This window comes from Ahaetulla prasina, chromosome 2, assembly GCF_028640845.1.
Source record: "Ahaetulla prasina isolate Xishuangbanna chromosome 2, ASM2864084v1, whole genome shotgun sequence".
Classification (NCBI taxonomy): Eukaryota; Metazoa; Chordata; class Lepidosauria; order Squamata; family Colubridae; genus Ahaetulla; species Ahaetulla prasina.
Window position 1 is genome coordinate 42665362 of NC_080540.1, and position 18645 is coordinate 42684006.

General features: G+C 37.7%; 1 protein-coding gene across 1 annotated transcript in view; it reads right to left on the reverse strand.

Moving 5' to 3' along the window:
* Positions 1-1555: 1555 nt before the first annotated feature.
* MDFIC2 (MyoD family inhibitor domain containing 2) overlaps positions 1556-18645 on the reverse strand; it is a 61279-nt gene continuing 44189 nt past the window's right edge. The window contains exons 2-3 of the mRNA XM_058170362.1: positions 15358-15573; positions 1556-1815 (exon numbers count right to left, since the gene is read on the reverse strand). Coding sequence (XP_058026345.1) covers positions 1556-1815; positions 15358-15573 — 476 coding nt within the window. The remainder of the gene's footprint in view (positions 1816-15357; positions 15574-18645) is intronic.

Below are 18645 nucleotides of genomic sequence, written 5' to 3' on the forward strand. Positions count from 1 at the left end.
CTGTAATTATGTCTAGCCGTCTTTCTAATTCATTAACTTTTCTGTTTGAAATGAAGTATGTGCGTGCGGGTGTGTTGTAAGAGACTGTAAAAATGAAATTTTAATTATAAAAGGACATAACATCATTAATTATTAATAAACGGCCAACAATGTGGAATATGTTTATATATAAAATCCATTAGGAAGATAAGATGGCCGAGGTCCTAAAATAAGACAAGCATTTCTCCAGGACATACAGAATCAATTGTAAATAAGATTTGCAAAGAAGAAAAAAAAGCAAGCAATTAGATTGATTCCCTAATAAATTGGGACATCCCATGCTGGGTCAAATTGAGGGATATTTAGCATATTGTCCTCCTTTATAATTTGTTCTCTGCAAATGATACTTGAGATGGAGATGTCTTATTGATAGATGCTCCATTAAATCAGTAACTTTTAAAAAAAAGAAGCAAAAAAACCTCCCCACCTTCTGCCAATGCTGTCATTAAATGTCTATGGACATTCTCCGTCATCCAGGTCATGGTTGTCCCAAAGGTGCTTTTTCAAGTTTCTTCAGCTTCTTGGATGAAAAACAAAATGTCTTCAAAGAAAATCAGAAAGTCCAATTGCCTCTTGAAAAAGCACCTCTGAGCTGTCATTAAATCTTACAGTACTAAATTCAGCATATTTTATAAATTATGTGTTTATGGTGGAGAGAATTGTCTTAAATATACTACTTACCATGCTGCCTTTAATTTCCTGAAGTTGAGTTTTATCAGAAAAGGAAAACAATATCTATATTTCCCACTTTGGAATATTACTATACGTCGGGGTAGTCAACCTTTTTATACCTACCGCCCACTTTTGTATCTCTGTTAGTAGTAAAATTTTCTAACCGCCCACCGGTTCCACAGTAATGCATCGTGTATTGTCATCTGCGCATGCCTCTCATGCATTGTGGATTGGGTGGGTGGGGGCGCCGGCTATCAGCTCTGCTTGTCTGTTACAGCTGGGTGGTGTGGGGGGAGATGCACGAGCTATTCTGGGATGAGGCTCTTTTGTTTGTGGTCACACTGTAGCACCATTTAGTTTCACGTAGGTAACGTGAACTAAACTTATGCGCGGGTAATTACAAATAGTATATTTTCAGAAATTTAAATTGTCACGGGGAATTTTATGAAAACCTAATGAAAATGTTTTTAAATAATGCGATGAAATTTTTTTAAAAAGTCAATTAAATTAAAAAAAAAAGAAAGTTCTTCAATATCAAACAAAACCTCTACTGCCCACCATGAAAGCTGGAACGCCCACTAGTGGGCGGTAGGAATCAGGTTGACTACCACTGCTATACATGATTCTTAAACTCCATTACAAGACAGCTTCTCATCCAGAATATCTTAAATTTGACGCGAGAGGGCACAAGCTATACAGACTGCACAGGGTTTAAAACAAGATGCATTTAAACAGGTGAAGCTGGCAAGCATGTTGCTGTATGCTTGCTACTATGGTTTATATCAATCCATCCTTCAGGTACCTCAAGGATGGTTTTTGAGGGAACCCCACCAGTATTTTTATTCTAGTGATAACAGACTTGTGAGATTTCCAGAGCCAGTTCAAGACATTCTCCACTTTCCTGACAAGACTCAAGGATGCTGCAATCAATGTCACAGTTGCAGCTGCAGTCACCGTTGTTGGAAGTATCGCTTGATGTTTGGTGATATCTATGCGAAGGGCAGCACGTATCGATCAGCCAGTTTTCACAGACATCGGGCAACATGAACAGAAACTCCCAAAACTGGCAGAATAAGCAGGCCAGGATGAGTGTGGCACATTCATCTGTTTTCAAAAGGAAAAGGGCAAAGAGTGAGATTCATGAGAGAAATGGGAATCCATCAGCATTGTGATAGGGTATCCATAGTAAAATAATAACGGTAAAGCTGTTATGCCACTTCTTATGCTACGAATCACCAGAAACATTTTTTAGCGCAAATTAAATGCAACTGCTTAGCAGGAAGTCCCTCTTAGCTAGAGGAATCTTATTTATTGCAGCCATAAAAACTAGACTGATATAGAAAAAAAAAGATTGTGAAAGGAATGTGTATGTACTAAGCATCTATTTAAAGGTAATCATGGCCAGGATCAGTATACCATGTGGCTTAAATTTTTCTTCCTACATGCTGGCCTCCTGATTCTCAGACTCCCATTTACTAGGCTTAAAACATCTCCTTGGTTCTGTGCAGACTAATTTCCCATTTAAAAAAAAAAACAACAGAACAAAATAAATTGCTAAAGGAGATGTGACAGCAGTGATGGGTTGCTCCCGGTTCTGTCCGGTTTTATAGAACCAGTAGTAAAACCGGCGGGAGGCTCCACCCACCCACCCCATCATCAAGGGGCTTCTGCGCATGTGCAGAAGCGCACGCATGCTCCCGTTGCAAACCGGTAGTAAAGGTAAGTAGAACCCACCCCTGTGTCACAGAGAATGTTAAATTAAAATATTCAAATTAAATATTTATTCCAAGAAAAGTACTAATATGTGAATACTGAATCAGAAATGGAGACTATTTTTTTAAAACCAGGCTTGATAGCTGAACTATTTTCCTGTTTAAATGAGAATGAGCCAATTTGGTTAGTAGTTAAGGCATCGGGCTAGAAAACAGTCCTGCCTTGGCCCATGAAAGCCAGCTCAGGGACTTTGGGCCAATCAACTTCTCTCAGCCCATGATGATCAGTTGGTCAGTCAATTCTTTTGCAACTAATGGATCAATAATCAGTTGATCTAAAAAAAAAAAAGAAGAAGCAGAACTTATACTTGCAGGAAAAATGTTAGGGAGAAAAAGAATATCCTGGAAGAAGATTCCAAGAATCTTAACTGCATCTTAACTCTTTTAATAAATTTGCAAAATTCCCAGGGAGCAGGAGATTATTTGCATGTACTTATTTATCGCCTGCCTTTATTATTTTGATAAATAACCCAAGACAATGAACATATCTAATATTGCTTCCTCCTCTTATTTTATCCACAACAACCCACTGAGGTGGTTGGGCTGTGAGAGAGTGATTGGCTCAAAGTCACCCAGCTGGCTTTCATGCCTAAAGTGAGACTATAACTCATAGTCTTTCTCACCTGTTGTGATAATCATTACTCCAAACTGGTGTTCAAGAGTTAGTGCCAGGGGTGAAATCCAGCAGGTTCTGGAGAACCAGTAGCGGAAATTATGAGCAGTTTGGAGAACCGGCAAATGCTCCAGAGTGGAATGGGAATGGAGATTTTGCAATATACTTCCCCTGCCATGCCTACCAAGCCACGCCCACCAAGCCACACCACACCCACCAAATCATGCCTACAGAACGAGTAGTAAAAAAAAAATTGGATTTCACCACTGGTTAGTGCCCTTTATTTAACCATGGGACAGCAATGTGAAAAGCAAACAAATGCTTTCTGTGATTGGTTGCATAGATTGCCACAAAGAGGAAATGTTTGGTCCATTTTAACCTAAGTATACTGCCAATTACCATTGTCATTACTTGCCTAGACTTGAATCCCCCTTCCTAATTACAATACTACAGGAAAGTACCATTTGGAACTTATTACCTGACTCCATAGTCTCTACTCAAAATCCCAAAATCTTCAACCAAAAACTGTCTACTATTGACCTCACCCCATTCCTAAGAGGACTATAAGGGGCGTGTATAAGAGCACAAAAGTGCCTACCGTTCCTGTCCTATTGTTCCTTTCATTATTTGGTTCACTGGTATCTATAAACACCCTTTGATGAAATTTCTTAACCTAATTCACATTATATATCAATAACCCCCTTAACATCAGACTAAAAAAAAGCCGCTCGTCCCTAGGAGCTTTCTGTCAGTCAAAAGGTTCCTTGAATATCCCAAATATTACATTAAAATCAAGTTTTATAATATCAGATAATAACACTAAGAAGCACAGCATTGAATTAATTTTTATTAGTAAGCTATCATCCATAATATTATCAATTTTAATACTTATCTAAATTTGTCAGGGATCTATTTAAGTTCAGACAAGCACAAGTAACTCCCAAGTCAGTCTGAGAGAATGAAAATGACTAGATTTGGGAGATACTAAGTAAATTCATGCTTGTATTTTTTTCTGAGTAAATGAACTGAAATAATTATCAAATTGAAACATGTTATAAGGTGACACTACTGCATTTAATTGTATGAAATTTACAGTGTAGAAAACGTAATCATTTTATCCAGTAGCCCATGGTGTAATTAAAGTTCTCCTCTTTTAGGTAACATATATTTATTAAGTTTTTTCCCCCTCTCTCCCCTCCCGCCTGCCTTGGCACTCAGATAGAAGAATATCAACTCTGAAGTTAAGCATCTTTTCAATTCTGACTTGAAATGTAAGATCTGTTTTCTTAATAATATGCACGCTTCTCAGTTTATTAACCTTGTTGGCATCTGCATAATTTTAATCAGAGAATGGATATTGCTCTTAAGGTCTTCCCATTATTTGCAGGAAGGACCACACAAAAAGACAACATTTTAATAAGAAAGTGATGTTCCAGTGGATACACTGTGCCTTACATTAAAGATGCTTTTAAATCCCCATCAGACCATATGCCATGAAACTAAGGTAATGGATATAATTCTTTCTTGCAAGATTTGCAGGTATCATGTCTTCCTCCCTCCTCCCACTACTTAAATGTTTAATGAACAATAAATATTAGCAACTGAGCATTTATTTCTATGCATTTATACGTGAAATAAATTAGCCACAAATTCAGATCCAAACTTTCTTTTCTGTCTTCTGCCTGTCTGGCTGCTCACAAAAAAGGTTATAAGCTCATTTATCTCAATAAGAACAATGATCTCCCTTCTCTATCAGTAGACAAATAATAACAACAAGAACTATATTTAATAATGTTGTCAAATTGACGCAAAGGTGCTTTTTCAGGAGGCAACTGGACTTTCTTGTTTTTTACTTTTGAAGACATTTCACAGACCCCTCACATCCTGGACATAAACTATTTCAATTCCCACCCTTAAAACAAGGCTATAGAGCACTGCACACCAAAACAACTAGATACAAGAACAGTTTTTTCCCGAACACCATCACTCTGCTAAACAAATAATTCCCTCAACACTGTCAAACTATTTACTAAGTCTATTTACTACTATTTACTACTATTAATCGTCTCATCATTCCCATCACCCATCTCCTTCCACTTATGACTGTATGACTGTAACTTTGTTGCTTGTATCTTTATGGTTTATACTGATATTGTTTCCTGATTGCTTATTTGTACCCTATGACTATCATTAAGTGTTGTACCTTATGATTCTTGATGAAGGTATATTTTCTTTTATATACACAGAGAGCGTATGCACCAAGACAAATTGCTTGTGTGTCCAAACACACTTGGCCAATAAAAAATTCTATTCTATTCTATTCTATTCTATTCTATTCTATTCTATTCTATTCTATTCTATTCTATTCTATTCTATTCTCATCCAAGAAGCTTCTTCAGCACTGACAGGATAGTGAGGAATGGAAGGGTTTATATTCCATGCAGATCTGGTTGACTGAGATGACTTGGATGACTGAGAATCTCTTCAGACTGTTGTCAGATTGACTTCACTCTACGTTTTTTTGACCTCAGTTGCTTTTGACCATCGGTCCATTCTTGCTTTATGCTATAGTTCCTCCTGCCCAACTGCTGATTCAAATAGTCTAATTTTTGAAGGAATTTCTATCAATATCCAAGACGGAGTGGCTGTGGATGCCGGCAGCCCAGCACAGTCAGCTTACTCCTTTGCTGACTGTGGGGGGCGAATCGTTGGCCCCCAGGGAATCGGTGCACAATTTAGGCGTTCTCCTGGACATACGGATGTCTTTAGAAGATCATTTGATGGCCGTCGCCAGGGGAGCTTTTTGTCAGGTTCGCCTGATTCGCCAATTGCACCCTTTCCTGGACTGGGACTCGTCATGCACAGTCACTCATGCCCTCGTCACTTCCCGCCTGGATTACTGCAATGCTCCCCTTGAAGAGCATCCGGAGGCTCCAACTGGTACAGAATGCGGCCGCGCGGGGGATTGAGGGAGCTCCTCGTAGCTCCCATGTAACACCTCTCCTGTGCAGGCTGCATTGGTTGCTGGTGGTCTTCCGGGTGCGCTTCAAGGTGTTGGTTATCACCTTTAAAGCGCTCCATGGCATCGGACTGGGATATTTACGGGACTGCCTGCTGCCGCCAGTTCCCTCCCATTGTCCAGTGCGTCCAGTGCGCTCTCACAGGGAGGGCCTCCTTAGGGTGCCGTCAGCCAACCAATGTCGGCTGGCAGCCCCCAGGGGAAGAGCGTTCTCTGTGGGGGCCCCAGCTCTGTGGAACGAGCTGCCGGTGGGACTCCGTCTTCTCCCTGATCTTCGGACCTTTAAACGCGAGCTCAAGACTTTCTTTTTCCACCAAGCGGGGCTGGCCTGATTGATTGATTTTAATAATTAGGGATTTTAGCGGGTTTTTAACAGGGGTTTTATCTTTGTATTTTTATTCTAATAGTTTTAAGTTTACAGCAGTTTAATAAGTTTTTTTATTTTGTTATGGTATTTTAAATGGTTTTTTTGTATTATTGTTGTTTTATTTGCTGAGTCTTCGGAGAAGGGCGGTATAAAAATGTGAATAATAAATAAATAAATAAATAAATAAATAGTTCTTCATAATGTGACTGGAATCATTTATGCAATTAAATTCCTTCTTCTGACTAGATCATTAAGTTGCACCAAGAATTTTATTTTATTTGGCCAGTGTATTTGATTGATTCATTTTACATTACTTCCCAAACCAAGATTTTGCTTTCTTTCATCAAGTTTTCTGTAAGAATTAAGGTTGTAAATTGTGACCATTATTATTCATCTAAACCAGGGGTCTCCAACCTTGGTCCCTTTAAGACTTGTGGACTTCAACTCCCAGAGTTCCTCAGCCAGCTTTGCTGACTGAGGGACTCTGGGAGTTAAAGTCCACAAGTCTTAAAGGGACCAAGGTTGGAGACCCCTGATCTAAACCATTATTCATCCAAATAAAACTTATTTGCTTTCATATTTCCTATTAACACGTATTTCATTTAGTTCTGGAAAGTTACTTCCATGAACCCTATGGCTACCTAAAGTTGGACTAAGTGGAGCTGTTTATAGTTCATAGAAGCCAATGTAAGCTTTCTCATTGTTCCAAATATAGTTAAATATCAGAATGTACATCTTATAGGGGAGGGTACTCTTGAAATTTCATTGACATGCCATTGTCAAAAATTGGTGAGAACACACTTTAAAGTAGTCCAGAACAAAGAATGGATTTACAGAGATTAACCTATAAACTGGGTTGACAAAATCAGAAATGAGGCGGTGATAAGCCACCTGGGAAAGTCAAGGGAAATCATCAAAACCATTAAAAAGCGAAAGTTAGTATATTTTGGACATGTGCTGTGATACCTGGAAAAATATGCCATACTTCACTTAATCCTCCAAGGAAAGATTGAAGGCAAATGAGGTCCAGGCAGAAGAAGAACATCATGGCTTCAAAATCTAAGGGATTGGTTTGGACAAAACTCAGCAGCATTTTTTTGTATGTCTGCTGATAAAAATAGGATCGCCAAATGATTGCCAGTGTCCAATGATGGACATGGAAGAAGAAGAAGAAGAAGAAGAAGAAGAAGAAGAAGAAGAAGAAGAAGAAGAAGAAGAAGAAGAAGAAGAAGAAGAAGAAGGAAGAGGAGGAGGAGGAGGAGGAGGAGAAGAAGAAGAAGAAGAAGAAGAAGAAGAAGAAGAAGAAGAAGAAGAAGAAGAAGAAGAAGAGGAGGAGGAGGAGGAGGAGGAGGAGGAGGAGGAGGAGGAGGAGGAGGAGGAGGAGGAGGAGGAGGAGGAGGAGGAGGAGGAGGAGGTGGTGGTGGTGGAGAAGGAAGAAGAAGAAGAAGAAGAAAAAGAAAGAAGATCTAGGATAACAAATAGATTTCTAACACTCCAAATTAAAATAAATTACCCAGAAAGACAGGAAATTCCTCAATCATATCATGCATTCAAGTAGAGGCTGAATAGCTATCTGACAGGAATACTTTAATTCGAATTCCTACACAGCCAGAATATTTGACTGAAAATGACTTAAAGCTTAAGTTTAACTAAATTAAATATATTTAATTTAAGAAATGCAACTACACCTCATGACTTTTGTTTTCTCCTTCTTTTGCATTAAAAACTTCATTTTTGCATCAAAAATTGGGATAATTGGGAGGAGCCTCATCATCTGAGAACTACATGTAGCCCTGGACTTCAAGTCGTGCATTGTTGCTGTAATGCATGCCTAACGCTTCTTCCATATTTACAGTATATTTATTCTCCCCACAAATAATTGCCTCTAAATTGACTCTTACATTTGCTGATAGCAATAGAAGAAACTATTGAAACCAAAAGAATGAAACCTGCAAATGACAGTCTCAATGCATCAATATCTTTGAAAATTAGCTATGTTTCCAATTTGCCTGGTGAACTGAACCTTTTTTGCAACTTTTATTTATTTATTTATTTATTTTTATTTATTTTGTCAAGCGTGTATAAGATAACAGATATAAGTATAAACATGCTTATGAATACATGAAATGGATACGAATAAAATGGGGACATTAGGACAGGGACGGTGGGCACGTTGGTGCGCTTATGCATGCCCCTTACAGACCTTTTAGGTCTTAATCATCTTTCTCTTTTCTCCTCTGTCCAGTTACCTCTTCCCTTTATTCATCTCTACCCAATTTTGCACCCTAAATACTCTCCTTCTTTTGTCTTCAACTTCTTCATCTAGTGCATCTATGCCTTTACTTCCCCCATTTTTGTCCAGTTTCCATTTCTTCTTCCTCTTCTTCAATGTTTCTGCTAAATGGAGGGAGTAGAATGTGTTTTTGTGTGTACCTGTGCACACACAAAATGTGTACACACAAATGGTGAAAGAATTGCTGCCACTTGTAGATAGGTGGAGACCGCTGAGATATCTTATTTTACAGGTTATTTGATTTGGGAGAAAAATATCGCAAGTAGTTATTTCCTGGGAATATGGTATTTCTAGTATTTGCTTTATCCAAAGTTGAAACCCTAGGTGGACAAAGTGAAGAAGATTTGCATAAAAATGTTTATCATCATTTTTTCCTTTCTACTCATCCTGGGGGTAGGTGGACAAGGAATAATTTGAAATTCAGTATCAACTAGCCTTTCTGTAAATGCAGTCTATAAACATCTTTCTTGATGTTTCAGTAGAATGCAATTCCATGAGCTTGCATGGAGCTTTACCTTCAATTTAATCCAAAGTGAAAATTATTGAATTGAGGAAGAACTAAACAAAATTCTTATAGAGATCCTTTTTTGAAGAATCATAGGTTAAGGGCATTTGTTGAAAACTTAAGATATTTCTAGACTAGCCAGCTTTCTCTGTAAATCAATACATATGTATATCATAAGAAAGAGAGTGGATTTTTATAGTGATCAATGACCAGTCCATAAAACACCTTATATACATAAAAACTGATATTGATTACCCAATTAGGTAAACCAATCAAACAAACTGCTGTACGTCTTACATGTAATATGAGAAAATTTGGCCATACTTAAAGAAAGGGAATCATCTGAATCTGGAATTGAATGTTTTAAGTAAAACTAGTCAAAGTGACCAGGGTATTTAATTAAATGTGGGGTTAACAGCTCACAGCGTGTGTCATCATAAAATGAATAGTATAGTAAAACATATTGGTGGATTCAATGAATCCTTCAACACAACTTCAAAAAAGCCAACTACGATCTTATAAACAACGATCTTTCATTTCTAGACTGGCAAAATCTGTTTGCTACCTGCACAACCGCTGAAGACCACTATAGAGTTTTCCTACTTGAAATCAATAAAGTCATTAAACTATATGTACCACAAATGACCACCATGACCAGGAAAAGCAAACTACCCATATCAGTAAAAAAGCTTCAATCAAAAAAAAAATCCCTCTGGAAAAGAAACAAAAAAGGCTATGTAGCAAATTTCAAAAACCGCTACAAAAATATATGCAACCAAATAAAAACTGAATGCACAAATTACCACACCAAGCAAGAAGAGGACCTTCTGCGCACAAATTCCAATCGTGCCTTTTATAATTTTGTTAACAATAAACTTAAAAACTCAAGATCCATCCCACCACTAAAAGATTCTAACAACAAAGAATACAATGACGAAACAGTTAAAGCTAACCTCTTCAACATTTTCTTTGGCTCAGTTTTTGTTAACAGCAATAACACATATCCGACATTCCACAAACGCACCAGCATTGAATATGATGACTTAACCCATATAGATTTCACAGAAGATAACGTTGAAAAAGCTCTTCATAACTTGAAACCATCGCTATCTATTGGACCTGATGGACTATGCGCATACTTCTTAAAAAAACTTTCCACTAATATAGCAGAACCCCTAAGCATAATCTTTGACAAAGCTTTCACTACCAGTTCCCTTCCCAAACTTTGGTCACTAGCCACAGTCATCCCTATCTTCAAGAAAGGAGACCCCAGCTTAGTTGAAAATTACAGACCGATCTCTCTGTGCTGCGTCACCTGCAAAGTCATGGAATCAATCATCAACCAATCCATTACCTCACACTTAGAAACTAACAACCTACTCTCCAATAAACAATTTGGTTTCAGGAAAAAATTATCATGCAACTTACAACTTCTTCACTGTAAAAACATACGGACTACAAATCTTGATCAAGGCAAAACAATAGATGCAATCTACATAGACTTCTGCAAAGCTGTTGACTCAGTAGTACACGATAAACTTCTCCTAAAACTAAAATCCTATGGCATTTCAGGACCCCTTCACAAATGGATATCTACTTTTCTGTCTAACAGACAACAAGTGGTCAAAATTGGCAATGCTCTATCAAATCCTGTTCCTGTCAAGAGTGGCATTCCTCAAGGCAGCGTCCTTGGACCAACACTCTTCATACTATACATTAATGATCTTTGTGACCATATCACAAGTAATTGTGTTCTCTTTGCTGACGATGTCAAACTATTTAACACCACAGACAATGCATCTATCATCCAAAAAGATCTTGATCATCTAACCGCTTGGTCTAAAACTTGGCAACTCCAAATCTCAACCAGCAAATGCTCAGTCTTACATATTGGAAAAAAGAACCCAAACACTAAGTACATACTTGATGGACATTACCTTACAGATGACCCCCACCCCGTTAAAGACCTTGGAGTTTTCATGTCAAATGATCTACATGCCAAAGCCCACTGTAACTACATAGCAAAAAAGACTCTAAGAGTTGTAAGCCTAATCTTGCGTAGCTTCTTTTCCAAAAACACTACACTACTAACCAGAGCATACAAAACATTTGCTAGACCAATTCTAGAATACAGCTCACCTGTTTGGAACCCTGACCACATTTCTGACATCAATACAATTGAACGAGTCCAGAAATATTTCACAAGAAGAGTTCTCCATTCCTCTGAAAACAACAAAATACCTTATCCCACCAGACTTGAAATCCTAAGCTTAGAAAACTTGGAACTCTGTCGCCTTCGAAAAGACCTTAGTTTAACTCATAGAATCATCTATTGTAATGCCTTCCTGTTAAAGACTACTTCAGCTTTAACTGCAATAATACAAGAGCAACCAACAGATTTAAACTTAATGTTAACCACTTTAATCTAGATTGCAGAAAATATGACTTCTGTAACAGAATCATCAGTGCTTGGAATACTTTACCTGACTCTGTGGTCTCTTCCCATAATCCTAAAAGCTTTAACCAAAAACTTTCTACTATTGACCTCACCCCATTCCTAAGAGGACCATAAGGGGCGTGCATAAGCGCACAAATGTGCCTACCGTTCCTGTCCTATTGTTTTTCTTTTCTTCTTCCTATATATATATAGATGCTTATACCTCCCAATATTTACTCATATATATGTTTATATACTATAAACTCTTTTTATATGATGTTGTGACAAAATAAATAAATAAATAAAAACATAGGCAAATCCTGAATTTACACTGGATGCCTTTGTTTCTTCTTTTTAAGGCCACTAATGGAACTGCAGTGAACCATGTCCCTTCCTTATATTATGTGTGCAGTAATCTCAAGGGACTACTTTAGCTAGAGTTATAGTTTAATAAATCAAGCACATTGTTTGTTTGTTTGTTTATATAGTTTACAGTGTGTTTTAATTAAAGCCAGTTCTGATTAGCTCTGGTTGATGTTTAAATTAAATAATCCCAGAAACTGGGATTGACTATTTGAGAGATTATTTCTTTTTTAAAAAATAGTCTTTATTCAACCTTTTTTTTTTTTTAGTTTTAAAAGCACATTTCCATTTTTGCAGCTTTCAACTATCGGTAACAATTCAAATTTCATAATTCCAATTGTTGGCCTAGTATTTTATACATTATGTACATCTTTAAATATATAGTATCTTTTACTATATTCTATTTATGTTCTTCATTAACATCAATTTAATTTAGTCGTCATATATGTAATTATATCTATATGAATTTACATATTCCTTTTAACAAGTTTTTATCATATTTATAAATATATATAATTTTCAATTTAACGTACTTTCTATATCATCTTTACGCATCAATTCTACATCTCGTTTCAAACCATTGATACCACATATTCCAACTCTTGTAATATTCTGATTCCTCTCTGTCTTTAAGCTCCATGGTTAATTTATCCATTTCTGCACAATCGAGGACTTCTTTTTAATTATCATTGAGTTTGTTGGCATGTTTTCTTGTTTCCAATTCTGGGCAAATAAGATTCTTGCTGCTGTTGTAATATGAAGTATAATAATATACTTTTGCTTACATTTCCTTTTATAATGCCCAATAAGAACAACTCTGGCTTCATCTCAGTTTTTTGTTCTGTGATTCCTTCTAACATTCTAATAATTCTGAGATTATTTCTATTGGTGAATCTCTTCAATATAATAACCCTTATAATGACCCATGCTCAGGTATTGGAATACATGACTGCTTCTTTCATAACATCTGGGGAGCTTTTTAAGTCATTATTCAGCAAAATTACCCACCATAATACTAATTAAGGCACCAGTGACAGCAGGCCAAATCTTATCATTTCCACTTATAGCCAGTGAGGGGCCTGCAAGGTGACCTGGTCCCTCTTGGGGAACATATTTATGTTCCTATAAAGACTATTTCAGGCATTTGTCAGATAAAACTACCTGAAATATTAGTTGGACTCCAGCTGCACGAGTCCTGCGGAACTGAGGCATGATCTAGCATGATTATCTGGGAAGACTTTGATTCTATTGGACCTTAGGGCTGTGAATGCAGTGACCTAAGTATTAGTTCCATGTCTCTGTTGAATCATACTTCTTCTCAGGAGTTAATTTGTGGATGGATTCAGGAAGAGGTATTGATCTATCAGCATGTAAATATAGTATGTGGTATTCTATCCTATCATTAAAAAAAAAAACCAGTTCTGGATTTAACAGTTCTGGACAATTGTCATCTGTCTCTAACTTCCCTGGACCAGGATAAAGAACTGATATATCACTGACTGCACTTTTAGATGATCTTTGGCAGGGTGAAGTTGGGGGTAGTGCATCCATCAGGGTATGCTTCTGGATCAGGGGTGGGTTCTACTTAACTTTACTACTGGTTCGCAACAGGATTGTGCGCACACGTTTGCTTCGCTTGCATGTGCACCAACTTTCTGCACATGTGCCAAGCTTCTGCACGTGCGCCAAGCTTCTGCGCATGCGCAGATCACCTATGACGCTATCCGGGTCGGTGGGCAGAGCCTCCCACCAGTTTTACTACTGATTCTATAGAACCAGTCCGAACCGAGGGCAACCCCCCCACTTCCTGGATTATCTTTGGGCCTGGAAATGGGGATCTTGATCTTGTGGTGGCTCACCTTCTTCCTCCAAAGCCAATTCACATCAGCCTTAGACCCCTATAGTACAGAAATCCTTGGGCCTTTACTTTTTCTCCATCTACATGAATTTGTTGGGTGAGGTCATTGGCACGGAGACTGTGAAGATTCTTTACTTTCCAAGGATTGTACACACCATAGCATTGCAGATCTGTACACAATGCTTTATTGTGGCACACACCTTTCCTGGCCACAGGCTATTGCTGTGGGTTAACTGTACCCTCCACTGGATTACGACATTGGATGAACCTATCTGAAAATTTGTTTAGAAGTTTGAATGTGTTGTCCTTCGGGCCTCTGATCATGCTGTTTTATATTTTTTTATTGCTCTTATCATTCTTTTACACCTATTGTTATCTTGTTTTCTTTTTAATCTTTTAGTTGCTCAGAGTCACCTTTTGCAAGCTGGTGCCCATACAAACTATTTAAATGAATCCAAATAAATAAAAACCCTTTACTACTTGTATCATAGGAAATAGGAATTTTTCAAACCATAAAATAGATCTGACCCCAATGGCTGTTTCTGAACACTGTAATTTATTGCACCAATCCAAATTTAGTACAGTTTAGTGATGGATGTGATAACTATTCAATAACAATCCTTTCTACTACAATTTATAAACAGCAAGATCAGAAAGATTTAATCTCCGAGCTAAAAGTATGCCAGATGCTTTACTACAATATTTTTTTACCTTTCCTGTTTTAGAATCAAAGGGTTAGCCTGCATTTAAAACACATTTTGTAGGGCAAAAAAAGTCAGTGAGTTTGTATTGTACTGCATTATTATGCAAAGCAATGACAGGTTGCAAGTGAAAATTTCTCAGTTTAGCCTATTTAATCATCGTAAAGATTGTTTTTATAAAAAACAATTTTCATTTTAAAAAAAGCTTTACAGGTTGCTTCCATAAGGTTCCAAACTAAGATTGCGTAACATTTAACATACAAAGTTTGATTTGTACTTTAGGCAAATGAGAAAATGTCTAAAATGGTCTGGGGTACATTTCCCCTCATTTAGAAAGATATCAAGAAGGAGAAGGAGAAGAATGCACAAATCTGAATTTCTGTCATTGCTGTGAAAATATTTTGTCATGGCACATATTCAGACAAAAGCTTGACTAAAATACCAACATTTTCCTAGCTGACTTGCTTATAGTTTCCAACATGAACAGTGGTTTGTTTTGTTTTTTAGGGTTTTCAGATTTTCATATGAGGCTTCAGAGCTTCAGACCCACAAATCCATTTCATATAAACCCGAATCACACAGTGTCTAACCTCCACAAAATGAAATGTCAAACCCATCTCCAAAACCCCATTTCCTTCTTGATGTACACAACCGAGGATAACTAAAGGGGATTTATATAAAAGATTTGTGAAAATGTGCTTCATCGGCAAAAACGTACCATTATTGTCTCTTTCGTGGCCTGATGCAGCATCTTCGAGGTAGCTGAATTGTGCTTCACATTTCTGAAGTGATGATAATGAAGATGTAGTAGAGTCCGAGAGTTTTCTGTCATTCCTGATGTCTTTGGATGGCACATCTGTGATGCTGAATTCCGACACTGAGCTGAGAACAATACTTTTCATAGATTTGTCGTCTTTATTTGCTAACTGATGTTCTAGAATGGTGGGGAGAAATCAAAAATTACTTGATTCAGATAGTTCTAACCTTTTCCCCAGACTTCCCATATCAGAGTAAATCCCCCCCCCAAGTTGTAATAATGTAACATAGCCAAAATGACATTGGTCCTTATAAAGTGGGGATATTACTGAAAAAAAAATTGCATTTTGCTCTTCCAGTAAATTAAAAAAAAATCCAAGCAGATTTTGGTCAACCATGAAACAATAATCTATAATAATTCAAAAGCATAGATAATGTTTGGGGAGCATACACAGATTGCTGATAACAAATAGCACCTGAGAGTCAAAATTCTATTCTATTCTATTCTATTCTATTCTATTCTATTCTATTCTATTCTATTCTATTCTATTCTATTCTATTCTATAACCATACTCTACCTTGTTATAGCAAATGCCACTGTTTAATATTAAGAAAATACTTCTTTTAACATTCAGGAGGAATCATGCAAGATCAAATATTTATCTAGATCCATCATATGATTAATAAATAGAAGTTTGGATTTGAGCTTCATATTTGCTATGTTGCAAATAAATAGCCAAATTCTGTTGTTGTTAGTTGCAAAGTTGTGTCCGACCCATTGCGATCCCATGGCCTTCCCTCTACCATCCCCTGGAGACCATTTAAGCTCACACTGACTGCTTCAATGACTCCATCCAGCCACCTCATTCTCTGTTGTCCCTTTCTTCTTTTGCCCTCAATTGTTCCCAGCATTAGGCTCTTCTCCAGCGAGACCTTCTCATTAAGTGGCCAAAGTATTTGATCACCTTGTAGTCAAAGAGACTCGCAGGAGTCTTCTCCAGCACCATAAATCAATAGTCCAAATAACCAAGATTCAGATAAGCTGATCCTCAGCTTGCCTATCTTTTTGCAGTATTATGATATTTTAATATTTGGCTAGAGTTTGGGTGTTGTGCAATTTGGTTTCTCCTTTGTTCCAGTCCTTTACAACAGGGTCTCCAAACTTGTCAACTTTAAGACTTGTGGACTTCAACTCCCAACTAGCATGGCTAGCTGAGGAATTCTGGGAGTTGAACTCCATAAGTCTTAAAGTTGCCAAGGTTGGAGGTGGCCCCCATTCTGAATTCTTCTGTTGACTGAAGTCTCCATTGCCAGATTTTAGAGTCAGCTGTCTGAAGGGCTTTTCAACCTGCAGAAGCCATGCATGACTTCTCTCATCTTAATCCCTTTCTTCCTGCAAATTGTTTTACCAACTGCCAGGTCAGTGTTCTGGTGCCCAGACTACTGATTCTTTTAGATCTGGAGAAAATAAGCACACACTGAATAAAGATTAATTGTTTAACTGTAGAAAGCAAATTAAACAGATCCACCAGAAAGCATAACATACTCCTCCTCCTCCTCCTCCTCCTCCTCCTCCTCCTCCTCCTCCTCCTCCTCCTCCTCCTCCTCATAATAATAATAATAATAATAATAATAATAATAATAACAACAGAGTTGGAAGGGACCTTGGAGGTCTTCTAGTCCAACCTCCTGCCCAGGCAGAAAACCCTACACCATTTCAGACAAATGGTTATCCAACATTTTCTTTAAAATTTCCAGTGTTGGAGCATTCTGCAGGCAAGTTGTTTTACTGATTAATTCTAACTGTCAGGAAATTTCTCCTTAGTTCTAAGTTGCTTCTCTCCTTGATTAGTTTCCACCCATTGCTTCTTGTTCTACCCTCAGGTGCTTTGGAGAATAGTTTGACTCCCTCTTCTTCTTCTTTTTTTAATTTTATTTTGTCACAACAGTATACACAAGCATCAACATAAAACAACAACACATCATATAAGCATATATATGAGCAAAAGTATGCAATAAGTATATTAATTTGATATAATGAAAGGAAACAATAGGACAGGAACGGTAGGAACTTTTGTGCTCTTATGCACGTCCCTTCTAGTCCTCTTAGGAATGGGGTGAGGTAAATAGTAGATAGTTTTTGGTTAAAGCTTTTGGGATTTTGAGAAGAGACCACAGAGTCAGATAGTGTGCTTCAAGTATTAACAACTCTGTTACAGAAGTCATATTTTCTGCAATCAAGATTGAAGCGGTTAACATTAAGTTTAAATTTATTGTTTGCTCTTGTATTATTGCGATTGAAGCTGAAGTAGTCTTTTAACAGGAAGGACGTTGCAATAGATGATTAAACACAGGTCTTGTCAGAGTCGGCGGAGTTCTAAGTTTTCTTTGTGGCAACCCCTGAGATATTGGAACACTGTTAACATGTCTCCCCTAGTCCTTCTTTTCATTAAACTAGACATACCAAGTTCCTGCAACTCTTCTTCATATGTTTTAGCCTCCAGTCCCCTAATCATCTTTGTTGCTCTTCTCTGCACTCTTTCTAGAGTCTCAGCTGAGTCTCAAAACTGAATGCAATATTCCAAGTGTGGCCTTACCAAGGCATTATAAAGTGGCATTAACATTAAGACAATAAGCAATAGGGTCTCCTTCCAGCTGTAAGGAGCCCTGTTTCAAGCAGCAGAGATACTTCCAAGCCCCTTGGTGCACAGAGGCTCAAAGCTTAATAGGCAGTTCCATAGAAGCTTTTTATTAAAGCCTAGGGTCAAGACTTCAGGGTCCTGTTTCCATGGTATGGAGACCACAAGACCTGACCTTGCCTGGACAGTCCATAACTCTGGGATAGGAAGAATAGATCTGAGAACTTTTCTGATAAACTAAGGCTAACCAAGGCAAGAGCCGTGGTGGCACAGTGGTTAGAGTGCAGTACTACAAGCTATTTCTGCTGCCTGCTGGCTGCCTGCAATTTGACAGTTCAAATCCCACCAGGCTCAAGGTTGACTCAGCTTTCCATCCTTCCAAGGTGAGTAAAATGAGGACCCAAATTGTTGGGGGCAATCAGCTGACACTGTAAACTGCTTAGAGAGGGCTGTAAAAGCACTATGAAGCGGTATATAATTCTAAGTGTTATTGCTATTGCTATACCCCCTTTCCTTCTATGGGTTCATACACCTTTTGGATAACAAGGGCCTAGTTAGTGGCTCTTTGTCTTATCTACAAGACCATCCTCACAGACCATTAAGATTCATCC